Source organism: Peromyscus maniculatus, chromosome 16, assembly GCF_049852395.1.
Source record: "Peromyscus maniculatus bairdii isolate BWxNUB_F1_BW_parent chromosome 16, HU_Pman_BW_mat_3.1, whole genome shotgun sequence".
In the NCBI taxonomy this organism is placed as follows: domain Eukaryota; kingdom Metazoa; phylum Chordata; class Mammalia; order Rodentia; family Cricetidae; genus Peromyscus; species Peromyscus maniculatus.
This window is the reverse complement of record NC_134867.1, coordinates 50,599,360-50,621,892: the sequence shown is the minus strand read 5'-3', so window position 1 is coordinate 50,621,892 and position 22,533 is coordinate 50,599,360. Positions and strand designations below refer to the sequence as shown.

At 44.5% G+C, this 22,533-nt stretch overlaps 1 protein-coding gene across 3 annotated transcripts in view; it reads right to left on the bottom strand.

The window, feature by feature from the left end:
• Positions 1-648: 648 nt before the first annotated feature.
• The window catches only part of Ust (uronyl 2-sulfotransferase), a 286,921-nt gene continuing 265,036 nt past the window's right edge, over positions 649-22,533 (bottom strand). For all 3 annotated transcript variants that reach the window (XM_006984443.4, XM_042262310.2, XM_076552790.1), the window contains one exon: positions 649-3,610. In XM_006984443.4, coding sequence (XP_006984505.1) covers positions 3,330-3,610 — 281 coding nt within the window. In that variant the 3' untranslated portion in view covers positions 649-3,329. The remainder of the gene's footprint in view (positions 3,611-22,533) is intronic.

Here is a 22,533-nt window from a genome sequence, read left to right as displayed (position 1 = left end):
CGGTGGATTTTGATCCAGGTCCTCCTGAAGCTATCCTGTGTTTCTGTCCGTCTCCTCTCCGCTATGTTTCTATCTAAAAGTTTCTTATTCCTCTCTCCTCTTCATAGGAACCCTTTAAAAGATGGGAGCTAGCCTCCTACAGTTATGGAACCTTTAGGGGGTGTAGTTTTGCCGGAGGAAGTACATCCCTGTAGGGCTTTGGAAATTTGCAGCACTGCCCTACTTCTCTGATAAAACGTGATGTAAGCTTCCTGCTTCTGCTCCCATACCTGCCCGTTGCCATGACTTCCACACAATTATGGACTACCCCTTTAGAACCATAAACTAAGGTAAAGCCTTTCTTCCTCAAGTTGCTTTTGGGCATGGTACTTTATCACAGCAACTGAAAAATAATTATACTACACTCACAGCAGATGAACAATAAGCCGATCAGCACACATAGGAAGAGAGCCAATTTTTTAGTATTTTACACCTACAACTAGATGAATGAATGGCTAGCTCAAGGTTTTTAGCAGGGGTTTTTAATTAATGAATTTTGGTGTGTATGTGTGTTTGAAATTTTTTTTTTTTTTTTTTGGTGGGGGATCATACAGTTACAAGGATGAAAGTCCAAGGACACACATTAAAAAACAACAACAACAACACATCTTGAGGAAAGAGGGAAGTCTTTAATTTCCAACTACCAAAATAACAGAAAAAGGTCAACTTATTTATATTCATTTATTTCTATGGGTAATGAATAAGTTAAGGAACACTTCACTTCAAACACAGATTGGTTTTTGTTTAAGCTAAGCTAATGCTTTAGTTCCATATATATTTTCAAATTCCCATCAATGTCAAACACCATTTTTTAATCCTTAAAAAAAAAAAAAGAATTACAAGCACTTTTACAGCATTCAAGGAAGTCAGCTGAGGGTTCATAAGAATAATTTTCCTTTTAAAAAACATCCATCTGACCAAAATAAAATCATTTTAATTAACTCCTTCCTGAGTAACTAAAACCTTGGAATGTGCTGAAAGGTTATAATAAATAAGGCAAGGACCAAACTAGCTTAAAATGTATTTTCTTTTTTAAATTAAACTATGTAAAATGTACAATATATTTCATGAAATACAAACTATGTGGGGCCAAGGCCCAGGTGAGCTGATGAAGTACCTTGACTTTTGGGGTCTAGGGGTGGGCTGTGTGCTGGGAGAAGACACCACGAGGGTCCTGCAAGTAATAATAGCCCCCTCTCCTGAGAAGTGACAGTGACCACGGGTGGGAATCAATGCCTTGGAGCACACAGCAAGTGCTGTGCAAACTTCTAGGAAGAAGGGGACCAGATTTATGAGCGATCAGCTGTCCCGGTGTCTTAACAAGAGCAGGGAAAAACAAGCCAATACAACTTCATCTTCAGACTGTGAGACTGCACACTGGGTGTGTAAGCTCACCAACACTCTATATGTAATGTCATGGACATGACTTGCTGCTCTTCTTCTACTAGTCTGGAGAATGGTGGCTGTTTTCTAGATTGCTCTGCAAAGTCTGATTAATGGGAAGGCTCAGGTCTCTCTGAACAGCATAAAGGCTATTTCCCCTTCTGTGAACAGTTCTGTTATTCACTTCCTGTCCCAGTTCTCTGAGGCAGAAAGGAGGCTCATGAGTGGCCAGTACTGGACTTCCGTCTCTGTGATTCCTGCCCTTCCCTGGGTGCCCGTGGGCTGGAGCCTTCTTAATGCATTTCATGATGAAGTAGCTTCAGTATGTATGCACTGGACTGTTTTCAAAATGACTGGCTTTAGACTTTGGCTCCTGTCGAGTTTTAGAGAAGGAAGGGGAAAAATGCTAGAGAGACTTGATGGTCTCTGCGAAGCAGAAAACGCGTGGCTTGTGTCAAGTCAGAGTCCTGTATAAACTAGCTTACTTGGCTAGTGTTATTCAAGGGCCAGCTCTGGGGTAAACCTGAGGCAGATACAAGTTGTCACTGGTGTCCTGCCTGCTGCCACCACCACACTCTGGCTCTCAGCGAGTTGCACAACACCCAACAGAGAGAATATGCACTTTTCAGGACTTTTTAAAAGGCAGACACCATTCAAGGAATGGAAGAATCATGGGTGGTGGGGAATTGGCGGGAGGGAAGAAGTGGAAGGCATATTTGGGTGCAAAAGGCTTGCCCAGTGTCTACTCAGGTCACAAGGGGTTGCCAACGTACTCAAACGCTGGCCGAGCAGTGCTCTGTCCAGAAGTCTAGCTGTTTCTGGCATTGATATCCCTGGGAAAGATTATCGGGAGCAAGCAGGTTCTGTAAAATACGATTCAACTGCTGTTTACACAGGACTTAGGGAGGGCCCTTTGTTACTGAATCACAGCAGCTCTTGCAGGTCTAGAAGTTATGAAAGAGACCAAATTCTGTAAAGCACAATTTGGCTGTGAGTGTGCTTGGGAGAACTGTGCCTGGTGGACAGCCACGCTTAGGATTCCTGGCATAAATATCAAGGCCAAAGGTAAATCAGTGTCTGGTGCTTCCACTTGGAACCACCCAGGAGGCAGAGAGGATTCAGATGGCCACGGCCTTCTCCTGATGCCACACGGCCCTCATATTTGATCTGCCCCGCCCACACTTGACATAACAGGCAAACGCCATTCCTCGTTACGCTCCTTCCAAACAGAATGTGACACTTGAAAATGGAATGTCTCGGTGGAGCTTACCATGCGTGCGCTTTCATCTTGACAAGTTTCCCCGGCTCTGATTGGGTGAGTGCCAGAGCTGTCTTACGTTCTCAGCGACAAGTACTCTGTTCTTGGTGACAGCGTCCCCTGAGATAGACCAGAGGCTGCGTCCTACCCTCCATAACCAGGGGACCCTCCCTTGTGTTCCTATCGGTCCCCTTTCTACTACCAGATGCTTCTAGACCCCCCCCCTCTCTCTGAAATGGTTGTTTCTACTGCAAGATACAAATCTGGATGGATATCTACCGTGGAAGTAATATTTTTAGAGACACCTTATGATAAAATGATAAAAATGATTGGGCTGGAGGACACATTTCTCCCTCTTCTCTCACTGTAAGGGGTGGGGAAGGGTGTTTTATGACGAGGTGCCTTGTGCTGGACCAATCTAGTGTATCTGGAAAGACTCAAGGAGGCAAGAGAAAAAAAAAACAACAGAATAAAATTAAACAAATAAAACCCGCAAAACCGGGCATCTCCCAATGACCCCAACATGTGGGAATGTTTTGTTCTTTTTAATGCACCCGAGCATTAACTAAAGTCCCTTCAGATGTTTTCTTCCCCAAAGAACTTTCTGGGAAGTGGGGCACACAGCCGTGGTGGCGACGTCACGCTGGTATCACCTCTTATAGATGTCTTCCAGCCACTTCTCGTCATCTTGTTCCTCGTCGTCGATTGGCTCCTCGGTCTCCAGAGGGGTGGGAATGAAGAACTGTGGCCGCAGAGGAGGTCTGGTCCGGGATTTCAGTCCCAGCTTGCGCTTCAGCAGGTGGAACTGCTCTTTGACGTAGTGGTAGAACTCGTACTCGTACCTCATTCTCTGGTAGAGGATCTGCAGGGCCTCGGGCGAGGGGACAGTCTTCTTCACGGTCACAGTCATGTTGCCAAGTTTCCTATGCTCTGGAAAAGAACCAGGGAGTCCGTGAGCAGCTATCCAGGAAGGCCTTGGCTCAGGAGTAACCAGGGTGTGTGTGTGTGTGTGTGTGTGTGTGTGTGTGTGTGTGTGTGTGTGCCCGCAGGCGTGTGTCTGGGATTGGACATTCAACGAAGAGAAGATGTCCCCCGGGATATGGCCAGGTGTCTCATTTCTAGACTGGAGAAAAAGAACTCACTTGTTTACAGTCTCCTCCAGTGTGTTCCCAAGTGGGTAAAAGGCAGGTGTGGTAGGCCCCCGCCACTTGAGTGGATTAGGAGGGAGGATCATGTTGGAGTTGGCAGTTAGCGTATTAGTACAGTGAGACCCTGTGCCAATGAAAATGAATAAATAAATGGACACTGCTGTGTTTGTCTTCTACAAAAAGAGAGGAGAGAATGAAGAAGAGGAAGAAGAAAAGGTTCTTGTGAATAATAATAATAATAGTAAATATTATTATTATTGAGACAGGGTCTATTATGTAGTCCTGGCTGTCCTGGAACTTACTATGTAGACCAGGCTGGCCTCTAACTTAGAGATGCACCTACTTCTCTGACCCACCTCACTCCCCAGCCCCAGGGCTGGAATTAAAGGTGTGCACCACCATGTCAGGCTGGAGTCTTGTGATTTTATTATTTACTAGTTAAATGATTGGAGCCAAACTGTTCTAAAATGAATCTGGAGAAGGTTACAAAAATCACATAAAAATGCAGCCATTGGCTGAATATTTCACAGAACTAGGCAGAGAGAATGCAGGCAGGAAAGGCAGACTTGGGGAGGGGTAACGGTTTCCTCCCGCCCACAAAAGGGCTCTCAGCTAGTGTTCCTGGTCTTCTGTTCCCACTCCTCTCCAGGGAGGTAAGCCATGTACACTGAACCCGTGTTTCCCATTTGTGTGCTGGGGAAGGAGACTAAGAAGTTGCTCCCGCCGGGCGGTGGTGGCGCACACCTTTAATCCCAACACTCGGGAGGCAGAGCCAGGTGGATCTCTATGAGTTCAAGGCCAGCCTGGACTAGAGAGTAAGTTCCAGGAAAGGCACCAAAGCTACACAGAGAAACCCTGTCTCAAAAAACCAACAAACAAAAACAAACAAACAAAAACAACAACAACAATAAGAAGTTGCTCCCTGGGGCAGGTGCCTGTCTGTGGACCGCACATCCTGTAGGATGGTGCACGACTTCATGCCACACATGTAGTCATTTTCTTGCCTACCTTCATTTGGCAAAGCTGGCATCTGGACTGCCATCTCTCTGTCTCCACTGTGCATCTATCAATCAGCGGAGAACCCAAGTGCGCGCCGCGCGTGTGAGAAAGTGGGTGTTATTTATTAGCCCCTCAAATCCCACAGGCAAGTACCCAGAGAACATGCTGGGTCATCCTAATGACTTCGGTAGGAGGTAGGTCAATAGGCTGTAACCATTCCAGCAGCCAACAAAGCATTTTAGCACATTACACTGTCCTTAAAATAACAGAGCCACAATTATTACTAGGTATGAAACCATTTGGAAATGGTTTCCATGGAGTCTCTTAACAAAAGGCTTCAGTGGAATTAGCAAAATTTTAATAGTATCCATGGAGTAAGTCCAGGATAGCACATCTGCTCCCGGGCAGCCACGGCTCTGGGGACTCCACTCAAATTCCTTCGTACTGCCTTACTTTATCCACATTTTATAAGGCAATGAAATCTGCAATGAGATCCCAAGGGGTCTTTCCACACAGTCACACCACTGTCCTGACAAGTGTACCCACTTTTGGGAAGCATTGGTCATAACAAACAGGCCAAGCGGTCTGTCTGTCTGTCTGTCTGCAAACTCTTCAGAACAGGCAGAGAAAGCAAAGGGGAATTTCTCATTTTCAGTGATGAGAGTTTAGAAAGACCCTTTCTTGGGTAGCAAGAGATCCCCAAGTACACACACACACACACACACACACACACACACACACACACACACACACACACAGAATGGGCTCTTGCCCACCAAAATTCATTTTTGTGGGGATGGGGTTACGGCAAGGACTTAGGTATCCTAGGCTGGTCTTGAACTTGCTAACTGCAGCAATCCTGGACATCAGAATATAACCATTAGGAAGTGAAGGGCATCCACGGGCACCCTTTGATAACTTCCAGGGGTGCATGGCTCTCACACTCACTGGGAACATTTGCAAATGAAGAATCCAAGCCAGAACACTTTCCATGCAGGCAGGAGATGGGGAGGCAATGCCAAGGTCAGTCTGGCAGTGCATTTGGCCCATGGAGTATTTGTTTAGAAATTGACTTAGTTGTAAGGACTTGGTCTATTTCATGTGGAATATGAATTTCTTAGACAGAGGCCATAGAACTCAGCATGACTATCCCCACTGGAAGAGATGGCGTACTCAGACCCTAAGTGCCAGGTCATTATTTTATGTCACCTGCCTCATTGCTATAGAAATTCTCCAGTCCCCCTGCTTTTGAGGTTTAGAAACTCTGGGTTTTATACACGGAGAAAGCAAGTATTTTAAGTTGATGCTCCTCCAATCAGGCCTCCTCGCTGTGTCCACTGCCATCTCATTCCCCTCTCTCTACAAATATTTATTGAATAGCCGTTTAGAGCCAGGTGCAGGCTTCAGAAAGTGAATGGGACATTGTCACCACCACCATCCCCAGACATTCTGACAGCATGCCCTGTGCCAGGCTCGGTGAGATACACACACACAGGGTTTCCATTCTTGTGAACCCCCACTCACAATGCTATGGGGTCATTTATCACCTTTACAGACGGGGGCTCTGGAATCCAGGAGCCCTGCTCAGGCTCACAGAGCCGGAAAGCAGAGAAGCTAGGAGTTGGGTCTGAGACTTCGACAAGCTGAGCCAAGTTTCAACCATCTCCATGCTGAAGTGGAGCTGGTCTCGTAGGCTACAGGAGCACCTCCTCCTCCCACAGAACTAGCAGCCTCGGGCAGGGGAAGGCAAGGCATTCTGGTTTGTTGCTTGGCATTAGTACTTCCTCTCCACAGTCAGAAGCCAGTGCTGGTAGATTTGTCTTACGTACTCTGCATAAAGATGAGGCTTTCATGCCTACCTTAGAGATCTCCACTTTGCCCAGTTCACCAGCAGGCACCAAGGACCTGAGGGACGGCTCAAGGTGATAAGCCTAGTATGTGAAGTCCTGAGCCTGGAAAGAAGGCTTTCTGATTCCTTCCTAGCACCTTCTGGCTATATCACAGGCTATTAATTTCCAAATGGAGTGGAAATCTGTAACCACCCACTTCTCCTGGCCCAGTGTGTACTCTGGCATTAAGGGGATTGGCCAAAGAGAAGGGCCTTGAGTGTTCTATCTTACGTGGGGGGAGGCAGTAATGTGGGGCGTCTGGGAGAATCTGCTGAAAAGGGGAGCAGCCAGCAAAAGTCTTTTCAGAATGAAAGGGACTGTGTCTTTCTCAGTGTTAGCTCCCCAATGGTTCCCATCTCCACGCCAGGACTATAACAACGGTCCACACTGGTCTGTTCATTTGAAATCTGCCTTTGAAATCCATCGGGAAGACTGGATTAACCCCAAGGGCAACTCTGGGTGTTACATAGGCTGTTTGTTGCTTGCTAAATTCCCTTCCCACCTGAGGGTCTTCCCTACAAACCTCCATGTCTAGAAATCGGATTTCTTGCCCCTTCCCACCTGAGGGTCTTCCCTACAAACCTCCATGTCTAGAAATCGGATTTCTTGAGGTAGGCTGGGGAAGTCACTGCTGCTCTGGACAGGTCGTGGAATCTGCTCTCCCCTCCCATTCTGTTGAGGAAACCATGTAATGGTGACAGGTCACTTTCACAAACAGTAAAGCTGAAGAATTACCACCATAAGGGATGGTTTGCCACAGACTTAACTATCTGTGCTGACAGATCACCTTACAGTTAAAACTTTTGTGCTAAGTGTATTATAACGATAGGCAAAAACTGAAGAAATCAACCACCACTGGTCTGAGGGTCATCTGTGGGACTCTTGTTGTATCGGTCTGAGGGTCATCTGTGGGACTCTTGTTGTATCAATGGTGTTCAATGATTTGGTTGGCCATCATTTTTGATATTTTTTCATGTTGTTGTTTTTTTCCATCAGAACAAGAAAATGCTTTTTTTTTTTTTTTTTTTTTTTTTTTTTTTTTTTTTAGAGAGGCTGGGCAGGAGTGACAGTTTGCCCGTAATCCCAAAGCTCCAAAGGCTGAGGCAGGAGATTCTCCTCAGGGCTCACAGGTAGCTAGACCAGCTGAACTGTTAAACTCTGGGTTCAGAGAGAGACCCTGACTCAATAAGTAACATGGAGAAGAACTGAGAAAGACATCTGATGTCAACTTCTGTCTCTCTCCACGTGTGCACATTGTACACATGTGTATATACACCCATGTGCATGTACATCACACACATACAGAGACAAATATAGAAGAAGTAAAACATTCATTCAGATCACACCCATTTGGCTCTGTGCCAAGGGACCCACTGTGGACATAATTTAAATGGGGTCCTTTTGGTCAGCCTTGAATATTTCCTTGTGGAAGATGTCACATTGTGCTCCAGGGAACATCCTCAGAAAATTGAGCTTTCAAGGGAAAGACTGCCCAGCACAGACAAGTCCTCCAGGGCTTAGGGAACCTCACCCTGGTTCAGTACCATGGCACCACTACATGGGACACAGGGGCCATCACAAAATGTGCAGATGCTATACCAACACCTGGCCCTTCTAGGGTGCCACCCTACTCACAGTAGGCATTCAGTGTTCAAACATGAGAATAAATATTGCTCACCAAGAACCTAGCTTGTGCGTAAGACTGTGTGGTAACAAGCGTGATGTGTTTAACTCCAGCTGAGGCTATGAATGGATTTGGCTTTACTGACCCAGATCTGGACATTTGGCACAAGCCTCAACTCTCTCTACCTCTGCTGCATGGACGCGATGTTTAGACTGGTTCATAATCTTTGGGACTCTAAAAAGTCCCTTTGATGTAAATACAAAAAGAAGTCACAAACCTGCCCCTTGCAGCCTCCCCCCCCCCCCCCCCCCCCCCGCCCCTCTTAGTCTGTCAAACACGTATAATGGAAATACGTTGTTGCCTTGATTCTGGGCCAGGATAAACAATCTGGAAACAGTGTGTAAACTCAGCTGCCGCGGAGGACAGAGGCCTTGCTTTATGACCCTGGAGATGGTTAACCCAGTGTAAAGAACCAAACCCCATTGCTGACTGGAGCTGTGTTTTGATGCTGGACAGACTCTGCGGCTCCCCTTCTCCATTTGAGAGAATGAATACTTCACAGTGACTAGAGGACCTCCCCTTCACCAATCTAGACTTGTTTTAACCTGTTGCGGCAGAGGTCATGTGCAAGAAATGGATATGAGGATATGAGCTTCGTAAGTGAGGTCAAGTTTTACTGGGGTTGGGGGCAAGCATCATCAAAAGATAGGCATCATTTTTCAGCTTCCGGTTAGCTGAGCAGTCACTGCCGAGAGGCCCTGCCGCCTTAAACAAGCATTCTGTTTTTAATATCTGCATTTTTATTATTCCCTGGTTGGATTACATTCAGAAATTTCCAGCACACAAAGAGAAGCACACTTTCTCAGGTGACAGGGGTGATGAAAGTCACCGTCAGGTGGGGTGGAACTGGAGCAGTACGTAGTAGGAGAGGGAGCACCAGGGTATGCGCCCGTGGGGCTGAGGGAACACCATCGTATGCGCCCCGGGGCTGAGAGAGCAACAGGGCATCTGCCCCAGGGCTGAGAGAGCACCAGTGCATACACCCTATGGCTGAGAGAGCACCAGTGCATACACCCTATGGCTGAGGGAGCACCAGGGCATGCACCCTAGGGCTGAGGGAGCACCAGTGTATGCGCCCCGGGGCTGAGAGAGCACCAGGGCATGCGCCCCGGGGCTGAGGGAGCAATGGGCATGCGCCCCCAGGGTTGAGAGAGCACCAGGGCATGCGCCCCTGGGCTGCAAGGCCAGCAATTCCTGCCGAGCCTGGCACCATGCTGGCTGCCACGGAAACCGTGTGAACACGATGTGTGTCACAGATAGAGTAAACTCATTTCCTGAATTATGCAGGGCGGCCACACAGTTCAGACACATGAAATACCACTGCAGGGCAGCCAGGCTGCCCTGCAGCTGCGAGCGGCGGAAATGAATGTGTGTCACTTGGACTTCACAGCGATGGGCGGGGCTGGCGGGAGCAGCTTTTGATGTACCTCTTGCAGCATGATTGATGGCATGCGAAGGTCAGCTTCTTGGAGGTATGGCAATTAAGAGAGAAAGGGGGTGGGAGGGATGGGGGGGAGGCACTTCACCCGGCGACTCTGAGCTTAAGGTTGGTAAAGTAAACAGAGAGAATTTTTTTTTTTTTTTTTTTTGGTCTTCGTTTCACATCTAGAAGTATAAATAACTAAAAACTAAGTTGAGATCACTTTGAATTTCAAGAGAACCTTTGCTCTGTGCAGCCAAATGCAAATTACATGGTTTTCTCCATTCCCCCAAACTGCGAGGCTCCTTTGATGCGTGAAAATGAAGGCTTTTTAACACTCAAAATCGGCTTTGATACTTGGAAGCAGGGCCTCGATAAAAAGAACTAGGAGGAGAATGCACTTGGCTTGCGTGGAGTGGGTCACCGAAAGTCCACGAAAAGACCCAAAAGAGCATTGTCCATTTTGGGATGGAGGCTAGCTGGCCAGTGGCCCTGCCATGGGTCATGTAGGTTTAGAAATGTCACACAGGTGGATCTCCATTCCATAAAGATAAAGATAGAGGGTGGCCTGCCGGAGTGACTCCTGCCTGGGTGATTCAACTCCACATCAGTTATCTTGGAGTGTGCTAAAACTGCTAAGGAGGCAGTGGCCATGGTAGGCGCTGTGGCAGGGGCAGCAGCTTTGGTGGGGTAGTGGCTGGTGGGGCGATGGTGTTGGTAATTAGTTGCCAGGACTTTGCCTGGACTCAGTACACACATTAACTGATGCTGTATTGTGTACCCACTAAGCCCAATGCAAAGAATATGAGAACCTGTAAGAGCTGGAGACATAGACTCACCCCTGAGAAGGAGCAAACAATAGACAGACCATCAGACATGTAACAGTCCTGCTATTCCACCTGGGAATCCTTGATCCCCAGGGACCTGGTGGGCCTCCTTCCAATGGAAAATCAGAGAAGCGGCAAGAAGAGGTACCACAAGCTTTGATCTTTGGACTGAGCAAATGCGTTTTTGTTGTAGGTTCAGAAGAATGCTCTGGGTCAACAGATAACCTAGGATGGACACCAGCACCTGCAGGGGCTATACACGGGTCTGGGGATCTGCAGTGTTGATGATCACTGCAGCCTTCTAACTACACATGACGATCCTGAAGCTTAGACCCAAGCACCAGGGCTGGGAGAGACACCCTGTCCCTCCTGGTGCCATTCACATGCTGAGAGGGATGTGCATGGGGTCACCCCAGTGCCTCTATAGGTCAGGGAGCTAGCAGTTGGCTTTCCCTGGCACCCAGATTTGGTAGACAGAGGGTAAATTGCTTCCAGGTATTTTCTCCCCAAGACTTTACCCCAAATCAGTCAACACAGCTTTGAAAGACTCTGCTACCCGAGACACACATACATGCTTCTCAAAATAGTTTTTTTGCTGTCAGATACAGGCCCAGACATGGGGTAGCAACAATAGAATGAATTTCTGTTTAAAAAATGTCTGGAAGAAAAGCCCTACTGGAAGGCTCATCATGGCTTTGTCAATAAGATGTACCTTCTTGTGGGCAATATATTATTGTCTTTTACTTGAAGTCAGGACTGACAAATGTGGTTTTGTTACTCTTTGTACTTCTGTTAATTTGTCTGGTATCAAAGTATGGAGACCCAGGTCAATGGCTGATGAGGACACCCTGGTGAAATAGGTAGCTTACCGGAACAGAGATCAAACAAAGCAGGGCAGCATACAACTATTATCTCAACACTCAAGAGGCGGAGGCAGGAGCAGCTCATGTTTCAGGCTAGCCTGGGCTACATAGTGGGACTCTGTCTTAAGAAAAGGAAGAAGAAACAAAGATGATTAGGAGAAAGATCAGCCTTGCCTTTCTAAGTTCCTTTGGCATTTGACAGTAGGTGGGATACGGAATTCTTCATTGCTCACCATTTACATTGCTCATCATTTACATGGTTCTAGAAGGCTAGTGTTACTTATCTTGTACATTTTCTCTCTCTCTCTCTCTCTCTCTCTCTCTCTCTCTCTCTCTCTCTCTCTCTCACACACACACACACACACACACACACACACACACACACAGAGGAGGCTCCCCTGGAGAGATTTATTTCTCCTTCAGTGTGCTCGAGTTCACTGCTGAAATCTACCCCTGATGTTAGGTCAACGGCTGACGCCCCCAGACGACGGCAGAGACACAGGGAAATTCTCCACCTGACTTTTTATGGTGGTTAGTGTGCTTCCCAGTAATCGGGTTACTTACGCAGTTATACATAGGGTTATCATAAAGCCCGAGGGAGGCACTTTGTCTGCTTTATAGTTCGAACCTTTCTAAGAGACAAGAGTAGTTTTCAACTTAAAAATTCATATATCTGCACACACAGATGCTTACATGTGTATATATACATACATAAATACATAAATAGAGGTTGGCAAAGCTTTAGGAAAACTTATGGAAAAATTGAGACACTAAAATGCCTTTTAATCAAGCCACAATTATTACTATAGCAACACATTTCCCCTCAGTGTTTTTATTTATGCATGTGAATTACAAATACATTGGTTATATTTTATTTAGTTTTATGCTCTTTGAAATTTAAATTGTCACATGCATTTTTCTTTATCCCCAATTATTCCAAGTTCACCACTCTACCCCTTTAAGACAAGATCTTATTCTGTATCCAGACTTCTCTGGAATTTATGCAAATCCTCCTGCTTCAGCCTTTCAGTAACTACTAGAATTTACAGGTGTGAGTTGCCACACCCAGCCTTTCATGCCCTAATTTGCAGCACATTTTAAGATATGATGTCTGAATATCATATAAACACAACATTTCAAGCCGGGCATCGTCATCGTTGAATGCCTTTAATCTCAGTACTTTGGAGGCAGAGCCAGGTCTGTGATGCCTTTAATCTCAGTACTTTGGAGGCAGAGCCAGGTCTGTGAGTTTGAGGCCAGCTGGGTCTACAGAGCGAGATCCAGGACAGGTACCAAAACTACATGGAGAAACCCTGTCTTGGAAAAAAAAAAAAAAAAAAAAAACCCAAACAAACAAAGAAACACACACACACACACACACACACACACACACACACACACACACAAAACCCATTCCTACTCATAGGATTTTTGTTTGTTTGTTTGTTTCTACAACTCTAAATAATATGAGATGGCATCCTAATTGGCTAGTGAATGGGGGCCCTGTTTCCCTGAGTTCAATGCAAGTTCAGATGCCCAGGGGTCAGTTTTCTTCCTTCTCGTGCTGAGGCTTCAATTCCACCAGCTCTATGACATTCATATAAATTTTATATAACGTAATTCCCCTAAATGGCAAGGCATAATCTGTTAATCTGTCGCTTGGCTTCCTGAAGTTTCAGAGTGTTCAGTTCCGCCTCTATCGGCTGACTATGAGGGTGGAGAGAACTATGGCAGTGAACTTGTTGTGTAGGGCTGCTTATAGTGCATGCAACACGCAGCAATCCCTGGCAGTTTGTACTGTACGATGATTACAATCACAGACGTGAAACAGTCCCTCCGTTTTTTCTTTCTTTTGGTCATTCTAAATGGATTTTTAATAGGACAGAGTCCATTGCAGCCTCTGTTTGGTTTTGGCACTGTCTCTATCACTGTCATCGGTCTTGATGAGTGACCTGACCGTGAGTCCCCAGAGCCAGCAAGTCAGATGCTTTCTCTGGAATGTTAACCATGGTGACATTTTGATAAACCCTTCCAGGACCGTGAATGATGAAGCTGGTCGAGGAGGCTGAACATGCAAGATAAGGGAGATATTTAACCTCCTGCCCAGGCATTAAGAAGCTAAGTTAATAAGAAGCGCTACTCAAAATAACCGTTCCCGAGTCACGGAGTGTGAGATGAAGTTCTGAGGATGCCGTCAGTTCCCCCAGTGTGAATGCGATGCCCCCCTGCAAATTTGATCCGCTCGATCTGGGCAACCCTGAGCACTGGGTGGCAGCAGGTGTCGGAGGGAGGTAAACTGCCTCCTATTTTCCCCATTAACTATAAGATCTACACTACGTGTGCTGGAGAGCAGGCCACATATTTGCAAGCACATCCAACAGTGTGCCTTAAGCAAAGGCCTAAGGAAAAAATGCAATGAAAGTTCAAATCCCGCTCTTAGGGGAGGCCCAGTTGGTTATTTAAGTTATCTAAGTTCGAAATTGCCAACTGAATGTCAGAAATGCCAGGGCCATCTGAGGGAACAATGCCACGGTAAAGTCACAGGGTTTTACAGCAGAGTAGCAACTGTTTGATATTACCATTTATGTACTGTAAAAACGTTACAGACACAGTAAACTTGCAAAGCCAACCTGGGAAGAAAAAAATATATCTTAAAAAATGGTACCATATAGTTTTGGAAGTTCTTGTTGTGGCAGGGACATGTCTTTGTAGTTGGAACTAAATGTTAATGAGAAACATTAAGCACTTTCATGCTTCTGATGTGAAAAAGCAAAAACAAACCGGAAGGAACGTGGATGTGTTTTAGGCAGAAGCTCAGCAGTGGGCTGTAAATGAAAGCCGTCGGGGAGGGCTCATGAGTGGAACTTTCAGGCCCAAGGTTAAGAGAAGCTGCAGATGCCTGTGGCGTTGGTGAAAGAGAGGACAGCCAGCCAGGACAGACTTGTGTTGCAGTGCAAGCCTGAAACGGTGGTGATGTGTGCCAGATTCCTTGGCCCTTCCTTCTCTCTCTCTCTCTCTCTCTCTCTCTCTCTCTCTCTCTCTCTCTCTCTCTCTCTCTCTCTCTCTCTCTCTTGTCCTTTCCTTCTATTTTGCCTCCCTCCTCCCTCTCTCCCCCTCCTCCTTTTCCATCCCTCTCCCCTCCCATCCCCTCCTCTCCTTTCCTCCCTTGCTTTCTGTGACTGGAATTGAACCAAAGGCCTCGTGCATGGGAAGCCAAGCACAGACCTCTGAGCTTACAGCCTCACCCCTAGCCACCTTCTCAGCTAAAACAGAACACAAGGTTTACAAGGAAACAACTCACCAGGGTGGAAGGAGCATGCGATAGATCAGAAGAAGCCAAGACAGAGGCACTGAGGTCTTTTTTTTAAATGCTCCTAGCTCTCATCAGGCCCCATCATGTCTGGTTCACTTTAGAATGTCTTTAAAGCCAGGTGGGGGAGTGGGCAGGGGCGAAGGGATAATCTGAACTGTCATTCAAGGCAGACTTCCAGACTGTATTCAAAAGATGGAAAAGCAAAGATGTCTGAAGAGGAAAATTCAACTGGAAAAGCTGCAAGCCATTACATTCTAGATTTACTGGAGCATGAAATGAAATTTCACGATGTTCTAAAAACAACAGCCCAACTGCTTAAAACTGAGTAAGCGAATTGGCATTAGAGCCATACCATACTTTTATCTCATTTTGATATAATAGTGGAAACTGGTTCATAAGGGCACAATCCTCTTTTAAACCACGCACAGTTAAAGAAACATGAAGAAAAATCACCTCTAATTGGTTCTGCCTTCCAACGAAACCATACCTGGATGACTTTCCTCTTGACACCTGTCACAGAGTGATTGATTTAAAGGTCCCCACGGACCTGACCTGGGCTGTCTACAGTTCTTATAGCCCCAAGGGTAGGGACCCGAACACACACCTTCACTACTACATCTCTTGAGTTTCCCCAATGGCTGTGGGTTTTCAGACAGAAATACCGGGGTAGGGTTGCGGGGCACGAGCTTGATTTTCAAATGTCCCTTCTCCCTGTCTTCCTCTTTGAGAAAATCACCAACGATGTCTGGTCCAGGGAACAATGCAGTCAAGTTCCATGACAATGTCATAGTCTCTATGTCACTAGCCTCTGGTCTCCACCGCCCGGTGACCTCTCTTAGACTCACACACTAATCTGGTACCTGTCACGTTGTATAATAGAGTTCTTTGACAATTGAAAAAGAACCTATTACGTGTTACCTTTCAAAAGAGAGTTCTGACGTCACCACTCATCTGTGTGTACATGTGCTCAGAGGTCAGAGAACAACCTGTTGGTTCTCACCTTCTACCACATGGGTCCCGGGGAATCAAACCTAGATTGTGACGCTTGGAGGGAAGTGCCTTTATCTTGAACCATCTTGCCAGCCCCAATAGTTTCTTTATAAAACTATATGAAGTCATTTGTTTTCTAGTGCATGTCCCCTGAGGCCCCAACATGTAAGATGTGCGCATTACTGGACTCATGATAGAGTCAGGAGAATCTTAGCATGCATGTGATTTCTTTTAGCAATGATAACATTGTGATGCCATGAACATAAATTGCTGTAGACAATGATCCCAACAAGTTGCGTACCCTCACTGGAAACTCCTACACCATTTCTACCCAAATGGATCAAATGCCATATCTGAGATATTACAAATGACAATAAAATGAACTCCCAACTTCTTGGCAAATTAGAGGGGAATGAAATCTCTTTGCTTCTTCTTTGTGAGTGGATTTAATTCCTTCCTCCTTTTCTGAACATTTTCAGAAAAGCCCAGTACACAAGAAACTTCTACTTATTTTTTATTTTTCCCTCTCCATTTTCCCCTGCAAAGTCCAAAGCGCCAGGTGTTATGGGCACCATGGGGAGGGAGCTAGAGCATGCAAAGTATCATTCCTGCTCTTAAATTCTGCTGACCCTGGTCAGAGGCAACACAGGATCATGGGAACCACAACTCCTGTTGTATCAAGTCCATGTTGGTTGATTCTTGAAGGTCAAAGTCAGGTGCAGCGTTTCAAACCATGTGCAATGTTTTTGGCTACCAGGACCAACTATTCAGAATAGCCTTGGAGATGAGCTCTAAGCATTCACTTTTTGGCCACAAGAATGTGTTGAAGGTGTTTAGACCACCTTGCCTCTGTATTCTTGAGGTGCTTAGATCCCATTTCCCATATGTCAATGGTTGCAACATAATTCTTTATCTCCACATGGAGTGTTTAAGAGGGAGTTAGGTTTCAGTTCCATATAACACCCTTAGTTCATCTCCTTGCTGGGGAGAAACATAGATGACTACCTTTTCCTAATGTAAAATAAATATAGATGGAGTAGGTTGAAATTCAAGTTTATACTTTACAGCATCAGATGATGAATAAGCCATTCCATACTGTCATGCTAAAACTGGATGATATATGAGTGTGGTCTATAGACCCAGAGATGAACATGGAGATAAGAATGCTAGCATTTTAAGGGGAAATGCATTTCAGTGTAAGTGTGAAATCTTTTCAATTGCTATCCACAGCATACCAACTCAGTGATATTTATGAGTAATAAAAGGCCTTTGGAAAAGATTTGAAAACTAATAATTCTTTTTAGCACCTTAAGAAGACCCAACTACAATTTAAGTTGATTTTTACTAGTGAGTAATCGTATTTGTTTCTGACTGTGTATTTTGACATATAATGTAAAAATAAACGTTAGTGAATGTCAACTCACTTTAAATTGAATAGCGAACACATCCTAGAATATTTCTCTGCCTCTGCAACTAGAATGGTTAGCATACTAAAAAGAGCCTTTAAGTTCATTAGCCTTTGGTTTGCTCACACATTCTAAGGAACCTCAAGACGCCAGCAGTCGCTTGCAGCAACCAGGCAGAAAGGGTCTCCACTTCTGCTTCGCTATTTTTGGAAAATAAGCAGTTTTGCTTGAACTGTTTACGTTCTTAAATTCCATTCCCCGATGCCTTAAAGACCCTTATGAAAGCCAAAGTTGTTGACACGGCAGAAACAAATGGCTTCACTGTTGTCCAGGCTGGGCCTTTGCAAACACCTTAATAAAGTGGTCATTTTCATAATCCCAACCATTAAAACCTTTGCCCTATGAGAAAGAGACTAATACATCAAGATGTCAGTGAACAGCCTCATGTCAGTATCACCCTGCTTCCTAGAAACACTGACTTCTTCTTAGGGATTTAGCAGAGGAACCTGCCCCACACTCCTGCTTCTCAGTTAAGCTGCTTGCCCACACTGATGTTAGTTAGCCTCTTCTCTTTGTTCTTTGCATAGAGAGAGAGAGTGAAGGTCATGGCCACACAGGCGTGTAGGGGTCACCCAGGCCTGGGTGTTAGAGCTGCCTCTACCGACCGCCAGCTCAGTGAGGGCAGAGGGAGGCCATGGATCCGCTCCAAGCTGATGGTTCTTGAATCTATAACCTCAATAAAATTATAGTTTCTAATTCATAGGACGGCTGTTAGGACTAAATAAAAAATACAACAAAGGGTTTGACAGCTGGTCCTGAAAACTAGAAGACCCCAACAAGAGCAAAAACTGCCATCACTATAAATGGAGTTGCTTGTACGAACCCTGACCAGTAACAAAATAAATAAATAAATAAATAAATAAATAAAACAGTCATTAGTCTAAGAGGTTACAAAGGACGGGTTCTCATGTACAGTGTGACCACAACTGACTCTTGTCAGAACAATCCTGCACAAAGGCCCTTTCAACTTTATACAAAAGACACTCCCTTGAGGACATCTGCCCAGCGATTGTTTGTTCAACCTCAGACCAGCACCACCCTTGTTAATCCTGCGGCCAAGGACTGCTAGTTCAAAATGTCTTGTGTAATCCGTCTCATTTGGGCTTAACAAACTTCCCCTAACCTTCACGTCTTTGAAGATGCTCATCATCTGCCATGGCATATATATTCCCACAGCTATGTTCTAGTGTCCCAAATAAATATCATTACTCCTTAACATAATAATAACATAAATCTCTGTTATTTAGATTGACAGAATAATAACAAATACAATTCTCTGTTTCAAAGTGTTCCATTGAAATATCAGTATTCTGTCATCAAACCAGAAAAAAAAAGTTGAATTCCCCTAATTAAAACAAAAAAGAATTCAAATTTGAATTTAATCAAAACTGAGAGTATATTACTAACTCCATGGAATTCCTTACAGACATATCAAGTCTTCTTCAAAAATTTAAGAACTTCTAGTCCAGGGACAATATTTCTATTCTATACCATGTTCATGAACATTTATGGAACTTTCTCCATCTACGAATTCATTAGCTTTACAAAAGTCTCAGAGTGGTTCTTGCTTACAGATACCATACAACTTATAATCAAACATACTTCCTTTAAAACATGAACAATATATTTTGGAGGCTTCATGTATTTTTCTCTCTGGTCCTATTTGGGCAACATTATCTTTTTAAAATTTTGTTTTAATTGTGTGTGTGTGTTTGTATGCAGGCATCTGTATGCATGTAAAGGCCAGAGAACAACTTTCAAGAGTTGCTTCTCTCTTTCTACTGTGGGCCATCTTGTTAACTTTCCATTTTTTCTTGTCTTGCTCCTGGCCTGTCCTTGAAAAATAACAAGCCTTCAAAAAAGTTAAGCTTTGTGAGATCCCCCGTTGCCATCACCACACTAGCTGGATATTTGAGGGAAAAGACAATGTAATGATAAAGACACAAAGGGTACATCAGGTCCCTGTGGACATCAGGAACTGTACCATTTAATCCTTGATCTGATTTCCTGATTTATGTAATGTGAGAAAACCAATTCATTCTTGTTTCTTATGGAACGACATGCTATTTAATTAATGAAAAAATAAAAAAAAATCATTTTGGGATAAAATTGGAATTTCAGTCAAAAGTCCCAAGGATGCCCAGAAATTGGTATTAGAAAAAGCAGGTCCAGTCAAAGACCCTTTGCTTTCTGTGCTGGTCTGCCCATTTTCCCCAGAATGTTAGTTACTTGGTGGAGCCAGCTCTGTTTTCTACATCTCTTCTGATTGGATGTAGGAATATTGGCTATTCCATCATTCTCTAACCTTGAGTATAACTGTTTCCCATGGATGTAGCTGTACAAGAGCTGGAGTATATTCCAGTGACCATTAAAGGAAAAGCTTGCTGTTTGCCTAGTCCCAGCTTGTGGAATCCACATCACACCATGAGGGCTGGCCTTTGACCTCCACCATTCCCATCAACTCCAAACCCCATCATCCTTCCCTGGAGCCTAAACTCTGTTTTAGCTGCCTCCCACCCAGCGGACACACATGCCTGGCTGTCGCCCTGGCTCAGGCTTCTTAAGTCATCCTAAGGCTCATGGGTCTTTATGAACACTGTGAATAAAATGGAGAAGAGTCAAGAGGACATGTTCAGGTAGTCCCGTTCCAACTCACCTCAGCACTCCATTTTTCTCCTATCTCTTGAGTTTCAACATTTTTCTAGAATTAGTATTCATCACATAAAAACTTGGAATCATTATTTATATTCTCCAGGGGGTGTGGTGCTGATGGCTAACTTCTATCTAAAGGAGCGTCATGGCTTTTATATTTATCACTTAATTTTGAAGGAATTTCGAAAATATACTTTATGGAAAGATATCAATGAGGCCTAGCTTCACTCCTGAATCATGCTGGTGTTTTCTTCTCAGCAAGGAGCCTCATCAGTCACCAGGAAGAGTAAATAGGCAAATGTCACTCGAGCATTCCTGCAGGATTGTGCTATGGAATGCAAGCAGAAGTTGGACTGTCCACACCTACCAAGCCTAATAAATCAGTGCCCTCTGGATGTCGCAGCATGGAGACTTTATTAGGTGCCACCTGTAATCACTCAATTAAAAACAAATAAAGGATGTATGCTTAAGTCTCAGCCCCTCACACTGAAAATAGCTGCACTGTTCACATCTGGTTTGGCTAAACCCTGATCCTGGTATTTTAATCTTAGAAGGTGGCACGTTAGCTGCTACAGAGTTAAGGTAATTTGTTCTCCAATTAAGGACAGTTATGCACTAATGGGAAAGATCTATGTGCTCCCTCATATAATGAAACCATCCAGTGTATCTGCATGGTTGTCTCAAATGGTCAGGCTCCCAGACCTGATGCTTGGCCTTCATGGTTGGTGTCTGCAATAAGATAAACATGGCAAGATGGTTAGAGAGATGAGAGAGACAGAATGTTAGTATTTCAGGGTTTGGAATCTACATACATTTCATACCTCCTATACAATAACCAGGAAGTACTGTGTGTGTGTGTGTGTGTGTGTGTGTGTGTGTGTGTGTGTGTGTATGTGTGTGTGTGTGTGTGTGTGTGTGTGTGTGTGTGTATACACGTGTGCATATGTGCTCATGCGCATTCATCTCACAGTGGGTTTTTAAAGAACCACTGACAAGAACTTGGCAGATAGAATCCAAAGAGAAGTTGTTGAAGCAAGGTTAGAAATCTCTACAGAAAGGTTCTGGCAGCGTGACAAACCACAAGTAGAATGCAGAATGGCGCCTGTGTGCCTGAGATCTTCACCTGCCCTTGGTCAACACTGCCTATCCTGTAGGGACTTACAGGGCGCAGGGGAGGGACAAAATAATGTGTGTCTTAGCAATGGGCAAGTGACCCAGGGTGTTCTCCTTTCAGGACGTTTTCACCTGACAATTGAATCATTTTTCCCGAAACGTTTCCCATGTTTAACATTCCACGTGTTTATGATATAATATGTGGAAAAGTTTAAAAATCATCCGTAACCGCAGCACACAGGTACATGACTAATAGCGTAAGCATTTTGAGGTATTTCAACTTTATCGTTTTCTTGTGCTTACACCGTTTCTCAAACGCAGTGGTATTGTCTTATAAGTACGGTTTGCTTTCCTCTCTTGCTTCAGGTCTCAACACATGTCACACACGTTTCTAAAGCGTGCTCTACTAGTTTACCTATGTGATGGTTTTCACACTGGAGCACCAAAGTCTACTGAACCCATTGTACTGTTATCTTATTTTACAGAGTTGTTTTTATTTTTGTGTACGTGTGAGTGAGTGTGTGTGTGTGTGTGTGTGTGTCTCCCCGGAAGAAGACAATGGCTCCCTTAGAGCTGGAGTCACTGGTTATGAGCCCTCTGAGTGGGTTCTGGGAACCAAACTCAAACACTATAGAAGAGCAGGAACTATTCTTCACTACTGAGCCCTTTCTTTGGCTCTCCTCTTATTTTTATATAGACAGTAGCTTCTATGCACTGATTTGAATGGCTTATGGTATACAGGTATTTTTTTCATCCTCAAGAAGTTGAACAAATTAAGGAATTAAGGATGTGTATAATTAACACATCACGAGCATGCAATTTGATAAGATTTCACAGCTGTATAATCCTCTACAACCAGGGCCACAATCAAGACCCAGGATTTTTCCTTCAGTTTACCAGCTAAGGGCACTTTGAAAGCTCATATTATACAGCATTAAATTACTTTTAGCCAGGCATGGCATCTCATCCCTGTAATTCCAGCACTTGGGAGGTGGAGGCAGGAGAATCAGGAATTCAACACCAGTCTGGCTACACACGGAGTTTGAGGCCAGCTGGGACTACATGAAACTCCATCTCAAAAATTCCAAACTAATAATGATAGTAACAAATTATTATTAATATACACATCATGGAAATTACTCTTTTCCCCAGGTTGTATAGTGCACTCCTAAAGTGGCATTTCCCTGCACCCTTCCCATCGGGGCTTTTATACTGCTTAGCAGTTGCTCATATAACGGATAATAACAATGTAATGGGAAATGCACTCTCATTTTTAATGTGGATTTCTGCTACGATTTGGGTTCTGAGTGTTCTCTACATAGTTGGTGCTATTGGGGAGTGGTGGGAACCTTAAGGAGGAGAACTTGCAGCAGTTCTCAACCTTTGGGGTTCTTGTATCAGATATTCTACATATCAGACATTTACATTATGATTTATAACAGTAGCAAAATTGCAGTTACGAAGTAGCAATGGAATCATTGTATGGTTG